General features: G+C 35.6%; 2 protein-coding genes and 1 pseudogene across 4 annotated transcripts; 1 reads left to right on the top strand and 2 right to left on the bottom strand.

The window, feature by feature from the left end:
• Positions 1-1,114: 1,114 nt before the first annotated feature.
• On the top strand, positions 1,115-5,560 carry LOC121780626 (ACT domain-containing protein ACR11-like). The gene is made up of 10 exons (XM_042178239.1): positions 1,115-1,623; positions 2,265-2,325; positions 2,417-2,542; positions 2,679-2,773; positions 3,209-3,293; positions 3,376-3,432; positions 4,773-4,828; positions 4,942-5,047; positions 5,146-5,214; positions 5,310-5,560. The coding sequence occupies exons 1-10, from the start codon at positions 1,484-1,486 to the stop codon at positions 5,370-5,372; spliced, it is 858 nt and encodes a 285-aa protein (XP_042034173.1). The 5' UTR covers positions 1,115-1,483; the 3' UTR covers positions 5,373-5,560.
• Positions 5,561-6,322: 762 nt separating this feature from the next.
• Positions 6,323-10,425, bottom strand: LOC121782710 (annotated as a pseudogene).
• Positions 10,426-12,251: 1,826 nt separating this feature from the next.
• Positions 12,252-19,731, bottom strand: LOC121781246 (serine/threonine-protein kinase BLUS1-like). 3 transcript variants are annotated; one of them, XM_042178973.1, is made up of 21 exons: positions 19,602-19,731; positions 19,167-19,364; positions 18,339-18,593; positions 17,670-17,794; positions 17,385-17,429; positions 17,217-17,298; positions 17,065-17,133; positions 16,806-16,976; positions 16,647-16,712; positions 15,826-15,894; positions 15,593-15,736; positions 15,478-15,527; positions 14,969-15,145; positions 13,820-13,926; positions 13,641-13,735; positions 13,529-13,570; positions 13,096-13,221; positions 12,965-13,013; positions 12,829-12,875; positions 12,643-12,704; positions 12,252-12,556 (listed from the first exon to the last, which is right to left on the bottom strand). In XM_042178973.1, exons 2-21 carry the CDS (start codon positions 19,329-19,331, stop codon positions 12,502-12,504), a joined length of 2,001 nt encoding a protein of 666 aa, XP_042034907.1. In that variant the 5' UTR covers positions 19,332-19,364; positions 19,602-19,731; the 3' UTR covers positions 12,252-12,501. The 3 variants fall into 3 exon arrangements, with proteins under 3 accessions (XP_042034907.1, XP_042034906.1, XP_042034908.1); XM_042178972.1 differs by lacking the exon at positions 19,602-19,731 and having other exon boundaries at positions 19,167-19,534; XM_042178974.1 differs by lacking the exon at positions 19,602-19,731 and having other exon boundaries at positions 14,969-15,115; positions 19,167-19,533.
• Between the last annotated feature and the right edge of the window lie 6,819 nt (positions 19,732-26,550).

Genomic DNA, 26,550 nt, shown 5'->3' with positions numbered 1-26,550 from the left:
ATGCACCCATGCTAATGCCTTGATCAGCCAATAATGTTAACAAAATCTTTACCAAGGTTGGGGCTAACAAATAAAGTTATTCATTTACATTTGAATGACTAAATTAGTTCTCCCTCCGTTCTATAGTAGTGAACGTGGAGGCATTTCCTTCTGATCGGAGATTAAGAAAAATATGTAATGTACTCCCTCCGTCCGCGAATAGGAGTCCATTTTTTTCATTTTAGTCCGTCCGCGAGTAAGAGTCCCGGTTCACTTTTACCATAACTGGTAATATGGTCCCACATTCCGCTAACTCATTCCACACACATTTCATTTTAAACTAATATACACAAGTGTCACCCATATTCCATTAACTTTTTTCCACCCATTTTTCTTAACCTTTCTTAAAACCCGTGCCGCCAAGAAATAGAACTCCTAATGACAGACGGATGGAGCATTAAATAAAAAGATAATAAGTATGAGAGGAGAAAAAGTAGAAAGAAGAAAGTAAGAGATGAAAAAATAAGTAAGAAGAAATGTGTTGACTTTTACTAAAAAGGGGAAATGACTCCGTTACAATGGAACGTACCAAAATGACAAAATGACTCTACTACTATGAAACGGATGGAGTATTACTTTTTGAGATATCCCAACTAAGTTGAGTCATTTCCTTTTTATCTTTCCTATTTTATTCATTTCTCCTATTTTTCAACATAATTTCAATCTTTGTGCCCAAAAACTTTGACTCAGCTTAGTTGGGACTGGTGGAGTATATAAAAATGAGTTTCATGTTCAACTGTGTTTTCCGACTATTTTGTTTTAAAATTTGTGTTGAACTCAAATTAGACGACGAGGAGGGTATTTCATGCGGACAACCTAAATTCTTATGTCTTATTTAATTTTTTTGTAATGATGCTATCTTGATATTTTTTGTCTTTAATTTCTTTCAAGATAAATAAGAACCGTGGATGGTATGGTATTATTCAATCATTAAAATAAATTATACTCCTACACACTACATACAAGCTTTCCTAACCACTGATGTCTATAAAATATCTGAGATTAAAAAAAAAGAAAAAAGATCATCTCCTCGTTTACCTTGTTTTATCCATCCTGCAATTTCACATACGAATGGACAAATTTATTTCCCACCCGATCCGAATGGATAGATTCATTTTCTGAGGCCAAGCTTTGAGCCAGAAAAGAAATGGAAATTGGAAAGCAAACAAAGACGCCCATAAATTCGTTATCTTTTGCAAAATTCAAAAAATAAAAAGAAAATTAAAGTATGACGCTGACAAAAATCGCTCTGTATAAAGACAGGTTGAGTGTTGGTTTGGTGAGTGATGGCGGATGCTACTAGAGAACTCCTACATTAGCCACACACCTGCTTTCTTCCCTCTCCAGAAATCCATCTTTTTTTTATCTTCAGCCTCTCACTCTAGCATTGGGAAGAGTTAGGATTCAATCAAGATTGAATCTTTTCTTTTGCTGGGCATTCAGAATGGCTGTATCTATGGCTTCTAGTTGCAGTAATTTTGGGCTCTACACCAATTTGAAGCAACCTAGTTCAAGGGCATCTTCATTTTTTTGCTCTTTTGGGTTGGATCCACTTCAGGTGCCATGCATTCATCCCAAGAAAAGGTATTTCCTTGTTTGCATTTGAAGTGTTTTTTCATGTGAATTTTTGGAAATATTTGAGTTTGCTTATCCCAAAAGAAATTGGTTTGACTATCTACATATAATGAGCTTATGCTGTTGAAATTATTAGCAACCTTTTTTTGTGTATTTTGTACTTGCTTTTAAGTCATTCTCAAGATTTTATGGTGTTTCTCTAGTGAACTAATCTAATTTTTATTGGAGTTCATCTTTATAGAAATGGTGACTATCAAAGAAATTGGTTTGACTGTCTTCAGTTATTACTACCAGCTGAAACTAATGAGCTTATAGCAGCTATGTTTGCCCTATAAAAATGATTTTGAGCAATAATTTGTTATATAGTACTCCCCCTAAAAGGCCTTATAAGAGGAGATGCAGGAGAATTATTCCGAATATTGGAGTTAAGATTTTTACCAAGTCTATGTGGTATAGAAATGTTAGCTTCAACATAGTTGGATCGTCTCAGGTTATGCTGCTCAGACCTGTTTTGCCTATTACTTTTTCTGTTTGGAAGAGAATGCTGGAGTCGTCTCATGTTATGCTGCTCAGATTTGTTAGGTGTATTTTAGTTTGAGTATTCAATGCTCGGCTGTATATGTTATTTTGCACTTGTGCTTTTGTGTCAGCCTATCGTCTTCCATGAGTAGTGCATTTATACCAAAAGCGTCACCACCTACTGCTGTGGAGGTATCGAATGTTGGCTGGTGCCGTTATACATAGTTCAAATCTGTTTCTTACTTATTTAAATGACAACTTGATGGTTGGATTTTGGAATCAGGGTGGAAGTTCTAAGGATACGGATGTAGTTCCCACCCCCATCGTAATAATAGATCAAGATTCTGACGAAGATGCTACTATTGTTGAAATCACCTTTGGGGATCGTCTTGGAGCTCTCCTCGATACAGTATGACATGTGCACCTTATATATTCGAATAATGAAGTTTTGAAACATTTTATAGTATTTGACAACCAAGATTAAACACAGTGATTTCTATTGAATTTTTGCCATTTATTAATTCTGGTAACTGCATACGTTTCAGATGAATTCTCTCACGAGTCTTGGACTGAACGTTGTCAAGGCTAATGTATACCTAGATGATACGGGCAAACACAACAAGTTTGCTATTACTAAAGCGTAAGTCACATAAAATTCATTGTCCTCTTCCTTTTCCAAGTAGTTGCTATTATTATAGGCTAAATAAATCAGAGTTTCAATTTATTAAACCTTTGAAAATGGTAGTCAATCTTTTGGGATGCACAAGTAAATAAATTTTGCATATTTTGGCTCTTTTGATGACTTTTACTTTGTTAAACGTAATCATAACTAGGCTGCAAAATTACGTGACATCATATTTGTTGATTTCTTTTTCTAAGCATTTTCTTGCATCTCATCTGAAGCACTATAATTTGTGAACTAATATTCATGTGGATCATTCTGTATATTTGTAAGACAAATAACTAATTTATAGTATATGTTTTAATGTTCAAACACGAGAGGGATTTTGATAGAACCATATCCTTACATTATTAGGCTGATTCTGTTATTCATATTTTATTTCATGTATTTCAGTTCGACTGGAAGAAAGGTTGACGATCCGGAGCTTCTTGAGGCAATCCGTTTGACAATTATCAACAATCTGCTTGAGTTTCACCCGGTATTGACTCGTAAAATTTTTTACAAGCCACCTTCTTCCGCAATTTTAATTTTGTCTTAAAGCACTTGAGCTAGTTTTCCAGGAGTCGAGTGTTCAGTTGGCGATGGGGGCTGCATTTGGCATCACTCCACCAAAATCGGTATTAACTCTCTCTCTCTCCCTCTCTCTCTCTCTCTCTTATGCATGTACGATTAAAGAGGCGTGGAATAGTGTGAATAAATTTATAATCTTAACATCTAAAGATCAGATTTAATCTAGATTATGTAGAAAACTGCCATAGTACTACTGAAGCTCTGAAGATACTATATGGGGATAAGGAGTTAATAGATCGTATGCTTCACATGAGTTTCTATGATGGAATTTGTCATTCTTTGAAACGATATAGTTTCATCTATTAGAACTATATCTCTCGGTTTCCAAGATTGTGACTTACTTGGAGTTCACATAAGTAAAAGACTGCTTCTGCTCATCTAGTGTGACTCAATAAAACAAAAGAACCAATCTCAAGTTAACTAACTCATAAAATGCAGATATAGATGAGAAGAAAATCACAAGTTTTAGCATATTGTACTGTTTACTTTTTGAGAATTTATATTAAATGACGGATATTTTAATGTAGTTACATTCATAAAGCTTGTTCAAGCATAATTATACTCAAATAAGATTGTAAACTCTAAATATATTCGTAATTTAGCTTGAACTCTAATTAGCTTGTAAGGAACAAGCATGCTGCCAAGTATTTAGCTCAGCTCAATTTGATTACACCTCTATATACACAATATGTAAAACTACTCTAAATGCATGAAAAAGCTAGAGATTATTACGAGAACTAGCATAATGTTATGTGCGATATGCAAAACATGTTAAAGTTATAAATTTTAGATAATGTATATAAATTTACTAAATATTATTACCTCCGCCCACAAAAATAGTCCTGTATTTTCACTTTGGACCGTTCACCAAAATAAGTCTATATTTATAGTAAGTTTTTTTTTTCCTCTCAGTCTCATTTTCTATTAACAAACCTTCAACTACCTTTTGTCTCTATTTCTCTCTACCAATTTTCATTAAAATCCGTGTGTCCACAACCAATACCATTTTTTGTGGACGGATGTAGTATTATAATTTCAAAGAATTTTAGATGGAAAAGGAATCATATCATCTTATAATTTTATACTTAGTACTTTATAGAGTACTACTTACTAAACTATCTTCAGAAATTATACTAAGGCCGTAAGTCATGAATTTTCAAGGTTCAATTGTTTGGAATTGGCTGCCATTGGCGAAGTTGAATCCTTTTTGATAGCTTTACGCAACATGTGCTATATTGCGTTCGCTGATGATTATCATGTCTTAAGAACTACAATGACCATTTTTTAAATTTTCATAAACAAGTTTATAAATGACGATGAGCCTGGAAAGATCAAAAGAACTCCCTATTTGTTATGTACTCATTCTTTATGAACACAATAAATGCAGGTCGATGTGAATATTGCAACGCATATCCATGTCTATGATGATGGTCCTGAGCAAAGGTAACACACGTTGCCCGGCTCTCTCCATTCTCACATGTTGCCATTGCTCACCCATTTGGAATGATAATGTGTTAGAAGTTCGAACCTTGAAACACCACTACACATGTTTGCAGCTTGCTCTCTATAGAAACAGCCGATCGTCCGGGATTGCTGGTGGATCTCGTAAAGATCATCACTGATATAAATATCACTGTTAAATCTGGAGAGTTCGACACTGAGGTAAAACATCTTACATGCTATTTCACAGGGGTTGTTCTAGTATTTACAGCTTCGTAGCTTGCATTGGTTTGCGCATAAACGTGACTTCCCCCTTGTAGGGCTTGCTGGCAAAGGCCAAATTTCATGTAAGCTACAATGGCAAAGCCCTTATTAAGCCTCTTCAGCAGGTATGTTAGCACAGAAGTGACAATGTGCATCGATGTTTTGTTGAGTCAGTCGAGTGTGATATTGATGTGTCGTTTTGATCCCAAAAATTGTGCAGGTTCTTGCAAACAGTCTGAGATATTACTTGAGGAGTCCGAGCACAGAGGAATCGAGTTTTTGATACGTGGGAGAAGATGCATTCCTTTAAAAATCATCACTAATTTTACAAAGCATCTGTTTTTACCCTATATTCATAATCTGTTAACACCAATAATTGTTGCTTTGTTGTATTCTACTGTTGCTATCATTTTAAACACAATTGGTTGCAATTCTTTCCAGAAATATAATTTTGATAGCAAATAGTGTTAATATTTTGTGACTGGATTTGATTGAGGCTATACTGGGAAATCATATAACCATGGAGATACTGTGAAGAGGGAAAATTATAACCAAAATGAAACCGGGCATGTTTTGTTTGTCCCTATTCCATTCATTTTATGGTGTAAATGTCTAAATTATTCTTTTACTATCAATTAAGTCAGAAAAACATTACTCACTCCGTCCGCAAAATGTTGTCCATGTTTGACTCGGTACGAGTTTTAGGAAATGTGAAGAAAAGTGAGTGGAAAAAGTTAAGAATGTGAAGGAAAGTGAGTGAAAAAAGTTAAGAAAGTGAAGAGAAGTTAGTGGAGTGTAGTCCTACATTTATATATTCGTTTTATAATAGAATGTGATTGTAATAGTTAGTGGAATGTGGGGAACATCTACCAAAACTGAAAAAAGCAAGGTGGATAACATTTTGCAGACGGACTGAAATAGAAAAATTGGATAACATTTCAGGACGGGGGAGTAGTATTTACATATGGTGCTGAAAATAAGAAGAAAACATGGGAAGAAAGAGAAGAAAACAAGACACAGTCACACAGTTGCAATTGTATATCTTGTCGTTAAACATTAAATCCCAACCAATATTGGTGGTGAAGAAGCTACATTTACTTGCCTATTGCATTACATAATCCCACCCTTTGTGTTGACAATAACTAAACAAATTATTCCTGCAAAACTGTTCTACTGTAAATTACAGGATAAAGGACAAAAAAAAAGTAAAAGAATATGCTAATCATACAACAGAGCTACCTAATTCAAGAAAGCCCATTATCTTGGAATTGAACTTTAAGATATCTATGCATCCCTTTCCATGACCAATTCACTCAAGCAACAACTTTATCATTCTTCAAATTCATGTGTACATATTTTCTCTAGTAACAATGGCCAGTCCTCGCCAAGTTGCCGCGGGTTCAGCTCCATAGCAACGAAAGGACTTTCTGTTTCGGGCGTGCGCTACTATTTGGCAAATGATATTCATGGTCTGGTTTGACACCATTAACTAGCTTCATGGGAGTGAGGCCACTGTTCTTTGTGGATTCATGCCCCGAGCTCGTTGCTCCCACAAGTTCGATACAAGACCTAAGCAAATGTAAGAATCTAAACCCTGGTTCAGTGCGTTGGCACACTCCACAGACACTCCTTTTAGAGCATCTCCAATGGTCGGCGTCACCACCGGAGCGCCGATTTTTCGCCCACGCCGGTTTGACGCCGAACCATTGGAACCGGCGTGGGCGAAATCGGCGTCAAAATCGGCGTCGCCATGCCGATTCCCGCGCTGACGCCGGTTCCCACGCCGATCCTCACGGGCGCCATTGTGGCTCCCGGATCGGCGCCAAACCGGCGTCGGATTTAAATATTTTTTTTTTTTTTCGCAAAACACAATATATACGCGCGTTGAACCTCATTTTCATTCGCACCACTTGTTTTAACGAGTACTCTCTCTCTACCTTACTTTCTGTACAAGATCAATAACGAGCAATGGAGAACAACTACGAAGGTACTCCAGTTAATCCCGGGGGATGGTCTCAGACTCCCCCGGCTCCCGGTGTAGGGTCTCAGACGCCCCCGACTCCCGGGGCAGGGTCCCATACTTCCCCAGCTCCTGGGGGAGGTGGTTGGCCTCCAATGAGCGGGTACTACAACGTGTACCCGTGGCAGCAGATGATTCCGGGGTGGGCACCCGGCATGCAGCCCCCTATGCAGATGATGCCGGGGTGGGCACCCGGCATGCAGCCACCGGCGCAGCAGATGATGCCACCGGCGCAACATATGATTCCACAGTCGCAGGCGACGCACGGGGGGGACAACGCCTATCGGCCGACTTTTGATTTTTCCACCGGTTCTTCGCACACATCGACCCCAACGGATGCACAGTATTCGGAGACCTTCTCCTTAGCGGACTTGGGTTTTGATATTAACGACGTTTCTGAAACTCTCATTCAAAGCCAGGGAGTAGGGCGGGGTAAGAAGAAGGGCAAGGCGAAGAAGGTCGGCGAGTCGTCGCAGCCCCGCGCCGAAATCCGGGGCCGGAGGAAGTGGACGGACGCGGAGAACGTTGCGGTTGCCAAGGCGTGGGTGAGTGTTTGCGACGATCCTCTCGTTTCAAACAACCAGAGGATCGTCAACTTGTGGGCGAAGATAGCTGCAGCCTACAGGGCATTTTGCCCTGAAGGGAGACCGTGCACCGGGGAGGAGGTCCGGAAGTGCTGGGACCGAATCAGGGCTGGCGTCTCTCGATTTTCGGGTTTGTACGCCAACGCCCTCCGCATGCAGACCAGTGGCCAAACAGAGGAAGACTGCAGGAGGATTGCGGAAAGAGCCTACCCCGATCCGGATAAGAAGTACTATGAGTTCACCTACTGGAACTGCTACGTTGTGCTCAACGAGTCGGAGAAATTCCGGGCAGGCGTCGACGCTGGCTGGCCGAAGAGGCAGAGACTGAACTATACCGGAGATTATAGCGGCAGCAGCGGTGGTTCGTCAGACCTCCCCGAGACGGCCCAGGAGGTCCCGACTCCTCGGTCGTTCGGTCGCCGACCTCGCCCGGTTGGGCAAAGGCGGGCGCAGCAGGTTGCGAGGGGGGGCACACCGAGTTCCCAGGATGTCCATTCGGCATCCCCCCTCGGCAGGTCTACCGAGGAGCTCAAATTCTTCGCGCGCCAACAAACGCGCGCTCAAATGGTGAAGACCTTAGCCGACTTCCAAGCGGCGGTGGACCCCGAGGTGAAGGATTTTCTTCGCGTATTGCTCCAGAGCCAGCGTGAAGAACTGGAGGCGATGAGGAGGGACACCGGCGGGAATAGCCGCGGCGTAGGTGGCGACGGAGGCGGCGGCGACGGCAGTGAAGAAGCGTTGGGCGACGACGGAGACGAGGACGGCGGCGATGAGTGATTTTGTTTTACTTTTTTAAATTAATGTACTTTTTACTTTTTGTAATTTTTTTAAATTGTTGTACTTTTTTTTAAAAGTAATGTACTTTTTAAATTTTAATATTATTATTCGAATTTTCCGTATTTGTCTCGTAAATTAAATTATGTATGTTGATACAATTGTAAATTAAATTATATAATTGTTATTAGTGATGTGGATAGGTAGTGTGAAGGCTATTTGATGGCTATTTGATGTCCAGTTGATGTGGCAAGCTGATGTGGCAGGAGAATTGTAGTGCTGATGATGTGGCAGTGTGAAGGCTATTTGACGGCTATTTGACGTCCGCCAGCATTGGAGATGCTCTTAGACCCTGCGTTAAAGCAATTTGCTCCACTCGGTCCCTTAATACGTGACTGTCCAGCAGAGTGCCATCATTAAACGATCTACAGCAACTTGCATCAGGCAGAGCTCTGCAAGCCCCACCGAAAGGAACCCCGAGGGGTGCTTGAAGTGTACTCCTGGAAGAAGCCTCTTCCCTGTCATGTCTACCTACCAATTCCATCCGCTCCTTGCTGTACACACCTGCCAAGTTCTCTCATTCATCCTCTGCTTGTTGCACCGGTATCCCACAGTCAGGTGGATTCAAGTCCCCATTCTCCACAATAGGAGACCCAAGAGGAGGAAAACTAGACTTTCCATTTGGTCTAAGGGCACTTAGTCGGTCCCCACCTCTCCTATCGCGGAAACCAGATCTAGTTTTCTTGGGTGAAACCGGTAGCATGCCAACCCCATTCGATAAACTAGAAGCCTGAGGCAAGCAATTGTGAGACCCTTTTGGTGGTAACCATCAAAACGGATCTCCTGACTACTGGCATGTTTCGAAGAATCATCCCTGTGACAAGCCGGAGGTGGGGACTTAGCACAAGAAGCATTTCTAAGTATTGAACGAATGAGCTGATTGTGGAGAGGAATGTTCTCCCGCTCTAAACCTCTCAGACATAGTTTGTTGAACTCAACCTTACCAGGTTTCAAATTCAAGAATCTATCTAAGCAATAAAAGTAGTGCTTGGAGTTTCTTTACTATCTGAGCCTTCAACTCATCGAGATTGATCATTGAATGCTGATGAGGCGGTTGCATCTCTATGTAGCTCTCCCCCTCTCCTCTTTCACCACACTAAAAATCCATAAACCCGAAAACACAAACTCCAAAAAAACCAGTGTATAAACACCAAACTCTCTAATGGCTCCAAAAATGTCAAACCCAAACCCATCTCCAAAACCTCAACATTTACATACATAGACAATTGGGGGGTGAGTTCATACCATGAGCTCTCAATTTTCAATTCAAACCGACTCTCCCTCCAAAACCCCCAAATTTTAGATATTTCAAATTCCTCAACGTCGACCCAAATTCTATGCTACTTTATTGACCTAAATCTCAAAATCAAAATTAAGATACCTCCCTGAATCTATAACTACACAACCACAATTCAACAATCACCAAAATGCCACTCTCTCAATTGAAGATTCAAGCTTGAATTTCCAACTTCAAGTTGAGAATTTTATGCTCAAAATTGGACTTAAAGAATAATGATGAATCAAAAGAACGTAAAGATTCAAACTTGAAAAATGAATGAGGTCACACAGACCAGAATATCAATGAGCTGACCTTATTGGAGCTCCCACAATTTAGATTCAAGGAAAATAAATTATCATCACAACAATAACACTCTCAGCTTTATTTTTTCTCTCTTCCTCTTCTTCAGTTTCTCCTGCCATGGCTTCTTATTCCTTCAAATATCTTTGCTTCACATTTATCTATAATTTACTATCTTTGATTTCCCAACCGAAAATTTCCTTAATCAAAAGTTTGAAGAGCCCTTTCTTCGTTTTCTCTCTGATCGCGCTCCGCTTCGGTGCTCGCCCTCTCTCTTTCTCGAATCCAATTTGATTGGAAAGTATAATCTTGTCTAATTTTCTTCAATTGTACAACACTTTATGCACATAGCACACTCTCTTCTACTATTATATTATCCTATAACCTATTTATTATTAAATTATTTATCCAGTTCACTATTTTAGTCCAATAAAATACGTCAATACTAATAAGATAAGTTGTCTATAATATGTAGACTCCACACGCTCTATCAGTATATTTACATAGATTACCAAGTGGTGAATTCATTTTAAATACGGTTTGCATTCTATGCTCTTTGATATTATTATCTCCATTACTTTACCATTTCTTCACTTCAACTATTTATTATCATTTTTATAAAACGAGTGCTCAAAAGCAACTGAGACTGCTAAAGCGGGACGGAGGGAGTACATGATTGACTTTCAAAACGAGTCAAATCTGAACTTTAAAAACATGCAAAATCCGTATTTATCAACTCTTTTGTTTTGAAAGGCTCCATCAGCTACGCTATCAAACATGCTCTTGATATGTTTGCCGCTTCCATTATAAAAGGTGCGGACTTGATTTGCAATGGTAAATAGTTTTGGCACCTCCTTAACATGTACTATTTGAATTTCTCCATGGCCTCATCGAGTGGTTCATCCTCTTTGTTTGAATTGAAATATTTTTACTGGAGCTTCAGAATATTATCTAGTAGAAAAAATTTAAATAAAAAGGCATTGCATACTTCACTTAATGAGGTGAGTGCGCAGCTGAAAATATCCAATAAAACATAGTTTAGAAATATCCTATAAACATAGTAAGTTAGTTTATGATAATATTCTCAAACTCCACTTTTATTATTTTAAATATTTTATGCTTTAAATAAAAATAGACTAATACGACATGATTCGAGATTTCAGGAGAGAGAAAAAGAGTTTGCATAGTGATAAGCAATGGTGAATCTGAGATTTTCAGTTTGGGGTATAATAAATAATTATAGCGATTTGAAATTTTATAATTTGATCGATCTTTTTTTCTCTTTAATTTGTTCTCTCAATCAATTTTTTTAATTAAGATGATTCATTGTATATAAATGTGAATTATTTTTAATTTAGTTTTACTACTTAAAAATGCTTTCATTATTCAAAATAAAGTTTAAATTTGTATATTATAGATAAATTGTTTTAGTATTTGTAGAGTGTGCTATCTTTACCAATGACTTATTTTTGTGTGTTATTTTTACTAATAAATCATCCTTTTTAGCTTATTTGATGAATGCTTCAATTTTTTTAAAAACTAGAAGATAACAAAGTAAAATATAATAGGAGAATTTAAACAAAAAATACTAAAATACAATAGAAAATAACTAAAATGCATAATGCTTTATAAGATAAGGAATTGTATTAAAACTAAAATGCATAAATATGAAATGAATTTGAAATAGAAATACACTAGTTTTTTTTTATGAATAAATAAATAGAATATCATCAGAACTTATCATTTACATCATACTCTCGGACATACCTGAGGAGAAACATGAAACATCAAAAGCTAGCCAACAAGTAGACTAGGCATACGAAAATATGGGCAAGCCCATGGAAGATACAAAAGATCAACAAAACGAAGCACCCAGAGCACCATCTTGAGGCACTCATCGTACCCCAACGTGGGTAGGCGTAGTTAAAACCCCTAATAAAATATACTAGTACTACAAAATAAGACGCTTAGAAAGTGAGTGGATGGAAATAGTATCTCACGATAAACCTAATCTATCCCATCAGAGTATTGTGTGGTACAAATAATATGAAATTACATAGGTAATTAATTAACAGTAGTCTGTAAAAATACTGTAGCATATAAATCCAACCAGACCCAGTAAAATGACAGTTTAGGAAAACGATATTTTAAAACTTACCACTACTCCACTATTTTGTTTCATATATATACCAACAAGAAAGAAATTAAACGGTTGGTACGAATGAAATAATTTCTGAATGTTTATCTAAACTTTACAACTTCAGATTTTCGAGCCTGCTAATAAAAAATAAGCAAGAGTAAAGGAAACCTGAATGTAGCTAAACCTTCCGTCACATTCAAATAAATGTATCAAACTTGGGTAATAATAATATCATCAAATGCATCTGTGGTCTTTTCACCCGTGATTCTCCGTTTTATGTTTTTGGATCTCTTCTTGACAACGTACGAGCCTACATAATATAGCTAAGTTTGTTACAAACTAGTTTAAGTTGATTATGGGTTGAAGATACATTGGTCATGGATGAGAAAACAATACCTCCACTGCAACTCGGTTATCTCGCGGATCAAGTCCTTTTCTCTCTCATGAGCAGCCTCCAGCTACAAAAGCAAAAGTGTGCAACAAATATTTTTAGTATGCATTAAATCTGGACAAGTAAACGTGTGAGTTGTAACTCGATCATCAATCACATTTACGTGCTTCGTGCCCCTAAGCTAATCATACCATGGATTTCTCTGCCAATTGTATGTTCATCGGCATGGTCCCTGCATCTGCATATATTTATTGATAGGCACCTCAAGTGAGAAGAAATTTATATGCTACGTTGGGTGTGTATCAATATTGCAGTAATGACTGATACCTGGAAAGTCGCCAACGGAGATTTGCTTCATTGCACTAAGTATATTATCCTGTTAGGAGAAAATGCAATATACACCAGACCTTAATCGAATAGTCGGAAGAGTAATAATGTAGTACTTCAAGAGATCATACCCTTTGAAGAGTGTTTGTAAGTAGAACATTCTGAAGATGAGCGAAAAGTGTATGACTATAAGGGTGTTGTGACGGACTAGCTTCAGAAGGCAATGGTGAAGAACTTGCTGGAAGCTGTGCAATCACCTAGAATATCCAAAATGCTAATTAAGGTAATCCTGATAGTAGCGAAATATGGGAGTGCTGGCATAGATGATACATAATTTATTTGTTGATAATTATATAGCATTTAGAGAGGTATCCATGCAAAAGAAAGGTCATGCTTGATTGGTTCATCCATCCATAGTGCATACAATCAGCGAATCAAAGATCATGAATAATTTTATAACAAGTCTCATACAATCATCCAACAAACTAACAATGCTTTAGTCAGTTTCAAGGAAAAGTTAAGCATGTGAACGGAATAAATTATGTTTCAAGTTTCAAAATAAACCTGCATGCTGTGGCTCTTCTGCAGTAAAGGGGCTGCAGCCACCTACATTTAGGAAAAATCAAATTGAATTAATAGTTAAGAAGATTAATCAAAATGATATCTGGATATAAACCTTATCCGTCTCAACACTTTCTGATGTAACTTTAAATCGTCCTTTTTGCTGAATAACAGGGTTTTTGGCTTTCTCATCCATATCATCTCCATTAACTGCATCAGAAAATTCACAAACATGTTAACACTCAAGAACACAGGTACGAAAATTGGAAGAACTTCCATTTCCAGATGAGTTACCTGCTGTTTTTGAACCTTTGGATAATGTGTCATGTTGTGCTTCTGAAGGTTGGAGATTGGTGTGTGCTCCACGTGACAAGTTCTGACATTGATTTTGGACTTTGTCGCTAAGAAACACAGATATTAGAAAAAATAATGTCAATCTGATTGGATTTGAACTGTTAAAAAATTTCTATAAGAAGAGCCCTGGATAGAGTAACTTATATCATTGCTAAACATTTACATTCTAGATGCATAAGGTTGGAACTTGGAATATAGAGTGTGGGCCATGTTCTAAAGAGATATCAGCTTAGTTCAAGGAGACAGTGAGTGTATAAGCAGCATAATTGGTATGAGATGAGGCAAATGCCTGTGATTTGCACAAGAGACTGATACATTGGAATTTCACTATGCCAAGGAGAATGAACTTTAAGCCTTTTCCTGATAAGCAGAAATGTTCTCATTCTCGACAGTCTAAAAGTAGAGTACTCCCTCTGTCAGTTCCTTCATAGTTGAGTCGTTTTTCTATTTCTGGAAGTTCCATTATAATTGAGTCATTTCCATATATGGTCATAATTAACTCACTTTTTCTTTCCTACTTCATTCTCTCATTTACTTTATTCCCTCTACTTTATTCATGTTTCTACTTTTTTCACCCTCTTACTTTATCTACTAACACACTAAACATCCATTTCTTAAACTCCATGCCAAAAAGAAGTGCCTCAACTATGAAGGAATGGAGGGAGTAATATCACTATCATACACCATCCTAGAGCAGAAGAAGCCTTTTACCTCTAAAGAAAAAAAGAAAAGAAAAGAAAAGAAGAATAAAAGAAACCAGATAAGACAATTTTCTTTGGATGACATCAACATACAATAGGAAGGTGTGTTGTAAGGGGATAAAAGTATTTTAGCCAGAAGGTGAGGGAAATATCACAACTTTGGAGAGGCTTTGTGTACATGACAGTCAGCAGTAACTTTCATACAACTTCATACAGTTATAACTTGATGTGAAGCATCATAAACTCTGTAATATATGAGATGCCCATTATGATGGCTGGCAGGTGAACCAGTATATTAATAGAGTTTACTACTCATTCAAAAGCAGCATACAGAACATCATTTGGCATGAAGAACTGAAAGAAGAGAGAACAAAGTATAGAGATATACCTTTGATTAGTACTTGCTGAGACCCCGTCTAATGGTCTTCTGTTCACATTTGTGACAAGTTTTTCTGTTAAGTTGCTTTCCGTGTGATTCTCATTGCTAGGGGAAGCATTCATTGTTGCCTGCTCCGGAGTTGAGCCAGGAGCACAACTATCATCATTGGATTTTTCACATTTAGCACTAAGAAGGGGATGTGATCAAACTTAGCCAGGGCATAGTACCGAAGATCAGAAAAATGGGCAGAATTAAAACTAACAAGCATAAGAGAACCAGTTGAAACAGAATAATATTTTTTGGTTGTGAAAGTGAGAAACTTAAGGTGTGTGATTATGTTTGTCAACCAAAAGAGATAGTAAGCAAATTTGCAATGTCTATAGATAAAATGGGGCAGGATTATGACATTAATTAAATGCATCAGCGAGAAAAGATACGAGCAGAGCCAAAAAATTATACAGGAAGTAGATGTTACAAGAACTAAAGAGCTAAGAGATTGTCAAGTCGTGATAGCGTACTTGTAAGTTGTAGAGTCCACGGATGAGAGGGAAGCAGGGGTACAATCATCCTGTGAAGAAATCAGATGTTAAAATGAACCAAAAGTTGCATCCTAGGAGAAAACATTAAACTTACAGAATCTGCAGCATCAGAATATTGACTAGCAAAGGAAGACTGGTGTTGAAGTACTAATGAACTTTTAGACGAGGATGGCTGGCACTGATTGTGTTTAACTTGTATTTCATCATCTTTGTCAGGAATAACATCGTCATCCTGTATCTATAACAAGCCAAAAAGGTATTATATACTTCACATGAATGTCCTGCAGTAAATAAATCAATCAAATGAGAATCAGGAAGCATAGATACCAGTGAAGCTTGAGCCTTCATATCGTCAAGGTTGAAGTTCCAACCACTAATGCCACGTTTGTATTCATTCTGTTCATAAACACAAAACATGTTACCTATTCCATGATCATAGCATTTCAGTCATGATCCTACTGGCTGCATATGACACATAATTACTATATGACTAGGATGCAAGGTTTTAAGGAGCTCTTAGGCTGTACCCTAATATATGAAAGTATGAAGTAAGTGTAGTATTTATTACAGTAAGTCTCTTCAACATCTAAAGTTTCATTTCAGATTACACATTACATACACATACAACCTAGAGTTTACAAATCTAATGTAATACCCCGTACAATACATAACCAAAAAACTGCCTCCTTCCATAAAAATATTGCATACCAAGAAAGTGGGTAATTTTACTCTGTTTACCTTTATTATTGCATGTGAAACTGAACACCTAAAGGATTTTCAATTGAGTTCAATTACATAAAAATATCATTGAGATTTAATCATATAACAAAATACTTAACTAAATGTGTTAATTACAAGACTACAAGTACCGTCTTAACATATGTCCCTATATTTTAGAATTACACATCTTGGAGGGGACATATATAACAGAGTTATCAATCCCACTGGGATATTTGTAGTACATGTCAAGGGCATATTTCTTTTAAATTTTGAGAAACCAAGGGCTAAAGAACATATTTCTAATTCACACATAATTTGGTTATTAATTTCAAATACAGTAGCCCCAGGAGTAATCTTGTAAGCAGCTAAGTGATATGAAAATAAAATTCATCTAAATATGTGTTTCTCCAGTGATGTAAAAATCAAACCTGGGATATCTCCTCCTTTTGTCCATCTGGCATTTTCTTTTGTGCAAGCATATCTTCCTCCTTTCTCTAAAGTGAGTGCATATATTTTAATTAGAACATAACCTAAAAGAAAGAAGACACTTCAGCTAGGCGATGCTTGTATCAACGCAGAGGACGAACCTTTAAAGCCTGAAGCCGAGCGCCAAGATCTGGGAGACCATCCAGAAGAGTTCTACAAATATAATCATTAGATCTTGCTTGCTTGAAAAAAGAATGCTTTAACAACTTCTTCGCAGAAGGCCTTTTTATTGGATCTTTCACCAAACAACTCGCAATCATCTGCTTAAAGGACTAGCAAACACACAGAAGATGTTTATTGATAGCATCTTAATTTAACAAGAAAGTTGTTATTGGGCTTTACATGCATGAGAAAGCAAACCTTAGAAAACTTTTTGTCTCTCTCATAATCTAGACCAGGTGGTGCATTTTGCAATGTCATGAGCAAAACCTACATAATATGAACATTTATAACATTTGAATTACTGTCCATATAAGAGGGGGATACAGGAAAGTCACTATATCTGAATAAACCTTCATTGGAGGATACTTTGAGAAAGGGGCATGACCGTGCGCAAGCTCCAAAGCAGTTATGCCAAAAGACCAAATATCAGCTCTGCAGAAATTGTCCAACAGGTAAGAAAGCAATAAGAAAATTCAGATTAAACAGAAACACGAAACTTGGAAAAAAGATGAACAGACTTGAAGTCATAACCATGTAATTGCTCCATAACCTCTGGTGCCATCCTACAAAACACAAACAACTCTCATCATAGAGAAGCCAAAAGAAATTTGGAAAAATTATCATAGCACCATCATATCAGAACAATTCACACTTGCATATCTGGGTATGTTACATGTCTACATCGTACACTCAGCAATCTTTTCCACGAACCTTTGTACAATATATTAACTTTTGAACATAAAGGAAATCAAAATTCTAAGCGATAATGCCATGCAAAAACCACACCAAATTTCAAAGCATACCAGCATGGAGTACCCACAAAAGTATTCCTCATGCGTTGTCTGTCACCAGCATCAAACAAGTAAGCAGAGACACCAAAATCTCCCAGTTTGATTCCACCACGAGAATCGATAAGAACATTGCCAGCCTGAAAGCCAAGCCCAAATTTAAATAACAGATGAGGAATATTGGCAAGCTAATTATGTTTAAAATTGAAATAACAAGCAATTGATATGAGTACTGGTGGTCCTTAAGAAGGATGACCATTCTTCTGTTAATTTAAGATTAAGGAACAGAAACATGAAGGCGAAAGGTTCATGATATTACTAGTGATAGTGTGGGTTACTTTCAATTAATTTTTCATCAATTTTCAGTAAAACATGGTTATTTTGATTTTTGATAGATAATGACTTTGTGCAATCTTTTCTCATTTTTTGCTGATTACTAAAAAAATGCAGACTTTATCATCCGTATCTGTATAGAGCATTCTGGGCGATGATTTTGATGTCTCCAAATTCTCATTTTAAGACATGTTAGTTTCAAAAGCTTGACAAGTAGATTTCTACTAAATCCCATATAAATAAGATGACAAAGATATTGATTTTTTTTGAGAAACCTGTTTGAATAGGCATGAGAAGCTTGAATTACAAAATTATTGGATATTACCCAGTTGCCTAACTGTTTCTACTCACTTTGACATCCCGATGAATGTGTCCATGTTGATGAAGATATTCCAAGCCTCTCAACACCTCTCGTAAAATTGTAGCAATGACAACCTCCTCCAAACCATCAGGGTGTACAGCCTTTAAGATGTGCAGGCAAGAGCCTCCAGCCATAAAAGGCATTATGACCCACAAATTGTGATCACTGACAAAGGAGCAGTGCGATTTTAAAACATTGGCATGGTCAACAAGGACCATTGTCTGTGCTTCGCGTGACACGTTGTTCTGGGTTAAAATGCAACAATAGAATCATAAAGTTAAGTTGACAAATCTATCATGAAAAGAGACAAATAAAAGAAAACAAAAAGCAACTGATAAACAGAAACGCAAGCTTCTAGGATCAATATATAGTTGTAGCTAAATAAGATTATAAGGCACCATATGAAACATATATAAGAAATCCAATATAATCAAATTAGTTGATAACCGCAGGATCTAAGCTAAACTAACGATACCTGACAGGATGATGCTCGAGCAATTTTGAGCAAATACGTACTAATATCAAATTATCACTACAGTCATATTTTATTAAGATACTATCAATCTAATCCGTCCATTCAGACTAATAATATACCAATATCCAGAAATAGAGCAGAGAAGAGCATCAAGACTCTCTTACTTTACCAGTGAATCAGTGATATACTAGCTCACTCTTTCAAATGTAGTCCAAATGTATCAAAATCCAAAAAACAAATATGAACAAGTTTATTAAAAGAGATGTGCTTTAATGCAGATTCTAAACTTATAAGCTGGGGCTTTCTAAGCGACTCAATCAAAAAAATCAAGCAGAGAGATTACCAGATCGCAATTAGTACGCTCAAAGTCGAGAATTTTGATGGCGACAACCTGATCGAGCGATTTACACCGAGCGCGATGAACCGAAGCACTTACTCCCGTCCCTACCTCCTCAATCAGTTCGTAATGCTCCGCTCCAATCGGATACTTAATCCTCTCCTTCTCCATCGCACTAACGCCTAAATCTACTCCAAAACACCACTGAATACAGACGCAGAAATCTCAGCAAAGGCGCTTACACACAGAAATTCAACAGATCATCCATAAATATCAGCGGAAAAAGTAAGAGAATAGATAATTCGGAAACTGGAGAGGCATCGCTGCATGTGATGTCAATGGTGTGAACAAAAAGGGAACTCACGGGAAACGAGCTTGCGTCAATTGAAATTAAAAATATATATACGAAAAGGAAACGTGGAAACAGTAAATAGAAGCAACCTGAAATCAAGGCGGGTAAATGTAGATTCAGATTGAATGAAAAAAGCTTCTGACGATGACAGAGGGTTTGAGAGAGAGTATGGTATGGAGAGAGAAGAGAGGGAGAAAGCGCGGTAGAAACGGATCGCCGCTTTAGATTGGAAGGGAACCATAATTTGTACGAAAATCCCGCCACCTGTTTATATGTGAGCCAATCAGCTTTCTACACGTCTCTTCTTTTATTTGGGGTTTATGCTGATAAATATCTTTACCAAATAAGCACCGAAATTTACTGTATTCACTTAAATACTGTTATAAAAGGTTTTGATTTTAATCAAAACTATATTTAAATACAAAAATCAGAATAAAGCATTTTTAGGTTATTGTTAGTGTACTTTAGGTTATTTTAATAAAGAATGACCCAAAATAATCTAAAAATGAAATCAAACCGAAATTTTATAATATGACCTAAAACGACCTTTCGTGTTTTTGGTCAATTATTGACCATTAGATCATCTAATCTAGGGGTGGGTCGATACGGGATATCGTATCGAAAACGTTGTATCGTATATCGTATAGAAAATATCGATACGAAAGAATTTCATATCGTTATCGTATCGAAAGTTCCGATATATCGAATTTCGATATATCGGAACTTTCGATATGGATAATATCAATATCGTTATCGTATCGATATTTCGATATATCGTACCGAAATTTGATATATCGATATATCGAATTTCGGTACGATATATCAAAATATCGATATCGTATCGAATACCGTATATCAAAAAATATAATTTCAAAACTTAAAATTCATACAAAAATTAATAAAACATCAACACAATAAAATTAATAGTGTTCTTATCTCCATAATCAAAATACAACACAACCAAGTACAATTAAATGGATTTATATATATTTATAATTTTAAATTTTAATATGTATTGAATTTCTATATCTTTCGATATATACGATATATATCGTATATTCGATATAAAACGATATATCGAAAATATCGATATATATCGTATATTCGATATAAAACGATATAAGGAAATTCATATCGTTATCGTATCGAAAACTTACGATACGGTATCGTATCGTATCGAAAATTACGATATATCAAAAATTCGATAATTTTTCGATATTTTTCAATACGATACGAGCGATATATCATTTTTTCGATATTTTTCCCCAGCCCTAATCTAATCATAGGGCCAAGATTTGGGTTGTCTTTCTAGATTTAAACACATACTTGTTTGGATCATCTCCCCTATTTGAAATAGGTAAGTACATCGTACATTCGATTAAAAATAAATAATACTCTATTAATCAGTTAAAAGTGTGAACTATTTTCTTATTCATTTACCCCTGAAAAGTACGAACTTTCGAATTCTAGAATAGTTAAACAACACATTATTTTTACACGTTATTTCTTTTACAACTTATATCATTATCCTCAAATTTTTTTAATATTAATACTATATTCAGTGTACATTCACATAATCGTTAGGTTGTACAGTGGAAATTCACTTCTATATTATGTATGTTACGCCTGGTTTGATTCTCATGGGGTGCATATTATTGAATTTTGGCTCTCTTTTTTAATGTTTTTAGTATTGCACTCATATATATTTACTCTCCTTTTTAATTGTTTTATTATGTTTGAACTCTTTTTTCAGTTATTAAGTAATATATGCCCTCTTATTTTCTATTTCTGCACTCATATTTTAGTTTTATGCAATTAGTTTATTTAGTTATGTAATTATTTGTTTTCCTATTTTCTTTTCTAGATATAAGATTGTGTACTATGCTTTAATTTGCTCTATTATTTTTTTAATTGCTTTGATTTTTATAGTATACTCTATTATATTTTTTTATCATTTTTTAATATTTCATTCGTCCCATTATATGTGACACATTTCTTTTGAGCACAAATTTTTAGGTAATAATGTTCAGTGATTAAATAAAGAGAACAAAGTAGGAGTGGAAAAAAATTAGAGAGAAAAAGTAATACAGAGGATAACGTAAGAGAGATATAATGTTGTATTTTTTCCATAAAAGAAAATATGTCACTTATAATAGGATGGCCCAAAGGATTACGCATCACTTATAGTGGGATAGTGAGAGTATTATTTGCAGTAAAACTAGTAAAAATTCTAGATCTTCCATTGTGTGCAGTCCATTCTCCACTAACACTACTTATATTACTCTTTTCGTTCTATGTTAATAGAGTCATTTTTCTATTTTGGGAAGTTTCAAGTTAATTGAAGTAGTGGAGTAGTGGAGAAAAGGTTATGTAGTAGTGGAAAAGCTTTTCCAATGATATAACATCAATGTCAAAGCTGTATGGAGATATTTTTAAAGAACAAGGGTTGTGTTTGATAGTAGTGCATAGTTCATGTGGTTGTGGAGTACTAAATTTACATTTCTCTCAATTGCAAAAGTATAAAAACACCTTATGGATAAAAAAATTACCAAAAGGGACAAAAAAAGATGTAGAAAATGACTTCTTTAGAGCTATCTGAGGTTAATTTTAAAGAATGAAAGCCGGATTTGATATCACCGCATAATTGAATGACTAAATTGCTTTCACTTTTACAAATAGCCCATTAATAATTTTCTTAAAATGATCATACGCTTAGAAAAAAAAAAATTAGTCTTTCTTCTAATGCAATCTTGGTTTCTCTCAATGTCTCATAGTTGCACTATATCCTTGATAATGTGGTATTTCCTTTATAGGAAGTGGACTACATATTCTACTAAATAAAATTAATATTCATTACTAAATTTTTTCCATTTTTCTATGTCCGTCAATAAAAGTAATATTCATATTTCAATAACTTTTTTTACTCACTTTTATTTACAAAGAAACAATTTCTTAAAACTCGAGCATGTAAAAGTTAGATATTAGCAGACGAGGAAGTATTAGAAATGAGTCATTCTTCCCTTAAAAGACCTCATAAATAAGAGGGTTATTTACATTTACATTTACATACATGGGGCATGATCATTATCAAATCGACGTGTGACAATATTCAAGAGATAATTAACAAGAATCAAGGTGGATCGATCAGTTTGATAAGTTCTCGCAACTCTTAAATTGATAATGTTTTACTAATTTTAAAATTTGAGCAAAATAACAAATTTGACCCTAAATTCATGATTTTTTCGACAAATGTCCCCATCATATACTCCGTCCGTTTCATAGTCATTCATTTTTTACTAAAAGTTAACATATTTCTTTTATCTTACTTTACTTATCTTACTTTATTTTCTCTTTATCTCTCTATATTTTCATTTCTACTTTATTCTTCATTTACTTAACTCACTAAACACATTATTTCTTAAATCACATGCCGAAAAGAAACACTTCCACTATTGCGGAACGAAGGGAATGTATCTATTTAGTCTAATTTGTTATAGTGTTATACTATGACTAAAAAAATTTGCATTTTCAAAAATAGCGTGTAAAAAATAATGGTATTGTGTTACGGACTCAATTCTCACATTGGTTCAGATAACAACTAGTATGAGGTATATAGATTAAATGTGCTCTCTCTCCTAACAGGCTAGTCTTTTGGGATGAATTATCATGTTTGGTCTGTATCAATTGGTGATTTCATTGAGAGTCCAAATGGCTCAGAGTGGTGGCCGGGCAACGAGTACGTTTGGGGCCAACTCGCAGTGGTGAGCCACGGAGTGGTGGCCGGGCAAAGAATCTGTCGTGAGTCCGTGACTAACATGGCTGTGACCAACGAGAACTCGGAGTGGTGGCCTGGCAAAGAACTAGCCGTAACCAACGTGACCGTGACCGATGAGGACGTTGACCCTTAAAGGAGGGTGGGATGTTACAGACTCAATTTCCAAATCGATTGTGAGAACAACTGGTGTGGGATATATAGACTAAATGAGCTCTCTATCCTAACAGGCTAGTCTTTTGGGACAGACTAGTCTTTTGAGATGAGTTTTCGTGTTTGATATGTATCATATTGAGTGTATTAGATTTTCATAAAACTTCAAGGGATGTTTTCGCCCTTCGTTATAAACATGTTTGGAGCATAAATGACCTCAAAAGTTAATTACCACAACACATTTTCCCACAGTTTTATAAATCATAAATACACAAGCCGATTACGTTTCTTATTTTAGAATGATATAATTCCAAAATTAAACCATAACACTAGTCGAATCCATGCACATGATCATCCACAATATATATTTAATTTTTTTAAATAAAACTCCCAGCCATTTGCATATAATTAAGAAAATGAAGTACTATTCTTTTCTTCCACAACAAAATGAAGTACAATTCTTTTCCACTAGCATTGGACATTTCAATAAAAACTTTGGTATCCACATTCCTCTTATGCAATTCATTCAATTTATTGCCCAACGCAGTCTCACATTGAGTCACATACCTTTTAATGTCACCTATTTCAGACAACATTGACTTGTAATCCCCCTTTGCAAATTTAAAAGCTGCATTTTCAAATTGAGTCAAGCAAAAAGTACATATCGAATTGTGATCCATTCATACTTATACTATTCTCAAGTGTCTCATCGAAGTTAATAAGTGACTTTGGATCAAACCTAGCAACCTTTCGCTTTATATTATCCACATCTCTCTAACAATGTAACAACTGAAAGATCTTCAGTAACCATGAGTCCACCGATCAGTCTATAATATAGAAGTAGGCTTGTTTGCTCCATCGTAATTTTTTTTCAATAAATTTAATCAACAAATAATCTAAAATTACATACCGTATGATAAATAAATTTCTTTTCATAAACTTGGAAATTTAGGTTTTCCAATATAAACCAAGTTTTCCATTATATATGTTTACAATAAAAGCTTCCCAATTGCATGACGAGAAAAGCATAAAAGGAAAATGAATTGAACTATCTTCTCATACTAAAAACATCACTCAAATCTATAAGAATGAGAAGTTTATCAAATATAGGAGCCAATAAGGTTGCCACTAGCATTGGACATTTGAATAAGAACTTTTGTATGCATATTCTTCTCATGCAATTCATCCAACATGCTGCCCAACACCTTCTCACAATCATTCACAAATCTCTCTGATTTTTCTATGTCAAACAACATAGACTTGTAATCTTCCTTTCCAAATTCAAAAGTGGCATCTGTAAATTGATTCAACAATATTCCATACCCAGAGTCACAAATCTGGAAAAGATCTCTTTGAGTTTTGCTCTTCTCCTCTCTCTCTGATTTTTTTATGAATTTAATGGTGTCTGTTGTGTATATAATTGTTTGAGCAAGGCATATTTGGGTTAGAAGTTTGAAATCTGCAATAGGTGTGTATAAGTTTTTGTTGAGAATGATTTGGCAGAGATTGTAATCACTGGTTTTTGAGCAAATATGGTTGATTCTCACTTGAGTGGTGGGATCCTTCCTATCAACAACCTTGCATGACACTGAAACAAACATGACTAATATTGTTGCCAAGAAACATTGTCTAAATCCCATCTTTCTTAACAAATTAATTTTAAACTTGAATTAAATTAAACGAAAAGAGGCTAAAATTTATAGATGCATGTTTGGTTTGTCATTTAAGAGTATTAAATGGTTTGTCATTTATCGTTTCTGCATGGCCTGCCTAATTAATGGTCATAACTTTATCGGTCTGTTACAAATCTGGAGTCTATAGTTTAAAAAATGATAACTAAAAGCCAAGCAACAACTGTTACGTATCATGAATGCCATGAAAAGAGAAACCTTAACACCAGTAATTACTATTCTAAAGAAACCATAAAATCCTAACCAAACACCTCGTTATCTTTTTAGTTTTGTTAGAAAAATGGTTAACCAATTTTCAGATATTATGCGATAAATTTTATGCATGTGTGCCATTATACTATAATAATAATTATTATTTTACTATAAATTTTCAGATTATATGTGATACATTTCATGCATGGGTGATATCTCTTTTGCATGCTATAAAGTTTCAGATTTTATGTGATAGTAAATTTTATGCATGCTTGATATCAGATTTTAGGTGATAAATAAAGGATGTGAATTAGTACATTTATATTCTTTGCTATATGAGTTTAATTTCTCCTAAAATAATTCAGAATTTTAAATTGTACATATTTATTTTTAATTTAAATCATTTTTCAAATATATATTAAATATAATTTAATTTTGTGAAGATCTAACGGTATACAAATTGTATAGTTTTATATGAATAAATTTGCATGATCGTCGCAAGATCATTTTCATTAACATAATATCATCGAACTTCTAGCACAATATCATCAAACAATGAATAATATTGTTTATTATGTTGATTAATTGCAATGGTGCGTTGATGATAGTATATGTTGATGATACTGCAATGATGTGTTAACATTTTGGTTATATTTTTATGATATTATCAAATAAGGTAGAGAGAATTGCATTTTTGTGTTGATGATTTTGTGTTGCCGTGTTGGCATTTATAGATCAACATTCAATATATGATCTTTTTTGGATAATTTGAACTATAATATTCATCTTCGTCCCTGAAACATATGCAACAATTGTTATATTTGACATCCACAAACAGTATATTGTTATGACTTATGATATTATCACATAAGTTAGAGAGTATTTCAATTTTGTGTTGATGATATTGTGTTTTTCTATTGGCATTTAGTGTTCAACGTTCAATATATGATTATTTTGGATAATTTGAACTTTAATATCTTCTCTTTTTTACCACATGTCTTGTGATTTACTTTCACAAATATTATTTGTTTTAACAAAAAAATATATTCATCCTGCACCATTTTAACTCTTGATTTGTTCTTTGATGTGAAACTTTCTCCACTAACCAAATATCTACCTAAGAGCACCCGCAATAATGGATGATAGAAGAATCGCCGATTGATCGGCGGTTCTATGTCCATTGTTGCGGGCCAGCCACCGATCTCACAGTCCTCGCCAACAACCCAATAA

The sequence above is a fragment of the Salvia splendens genome, chromosome 20 (assembly GCF_004379255.2).
Source record: "Salvia splendens isolate huo1 chromosome 20, SspV2, whole genome shotgun sequence".
Taxonomy (NCBI): Eukaryota; Viridiplantae; Streptophyta; class Magnoliopsida; order Lamiales; family Lamiaceae; genus Salvia; species Salvia splendens.
The sequence above is the reverse complement of the archived record's forward strand: the minus strand, read 5'-3'. Positions and strand labels throughout refer to the sequence as shown.

What these genes read in the sequence shown, in the direction of transcription:
- LOC121780626 (XM_042178239.1), top strand. Translation starts at nt 1,484, where the DNA reads ATGGCTGTATCTATGGCTTCTAGTTGCAGTAATTTTGGGCTCTACACC. An exon ending in GCATCACTCCACCAAAATCG is followed by an intron (nt 3,433 to 4,772) that starts GTATTAACTCTC and finishes CAATAAATGCAG; the next exon opens with GTCGATGTGAATATTGCAAC. An exon ending in GATGATGGTCCTGAGCAAAG is followed by an intron (nt 4,829 to 4,941) that starts GTAACACACGTT and finishes ACATGTTTGCAG; the next exon opens with CTTGCTCTCTATAGAAACAG.
- LOC121781246 (XM_042178973.1), bottom strand. Translation starts at nt 19,331, where the DNA reads ATGGAGAAGGAGAGGATTAAGTATCCGATTGGAGCGGAGCATTACGAA. An exon ending in TTACATGGTTATGACTTCAA is followed by an intron (nt 17,299 to 17,384) that starts GTCTGTTCATCT and finishes CAATTTCTGCAG; the next exon opens with AGCTGATATTTGGTCTTTTG. An exon ending in CTCCGTTGGCGACTTTCCAG is followed by an intron (nt 12,876 to 12,964) that starts GTATCAGTCATT and finishes AAATATATGCAG; the next exon opens with ATGCAGGGACCATGCCGATG.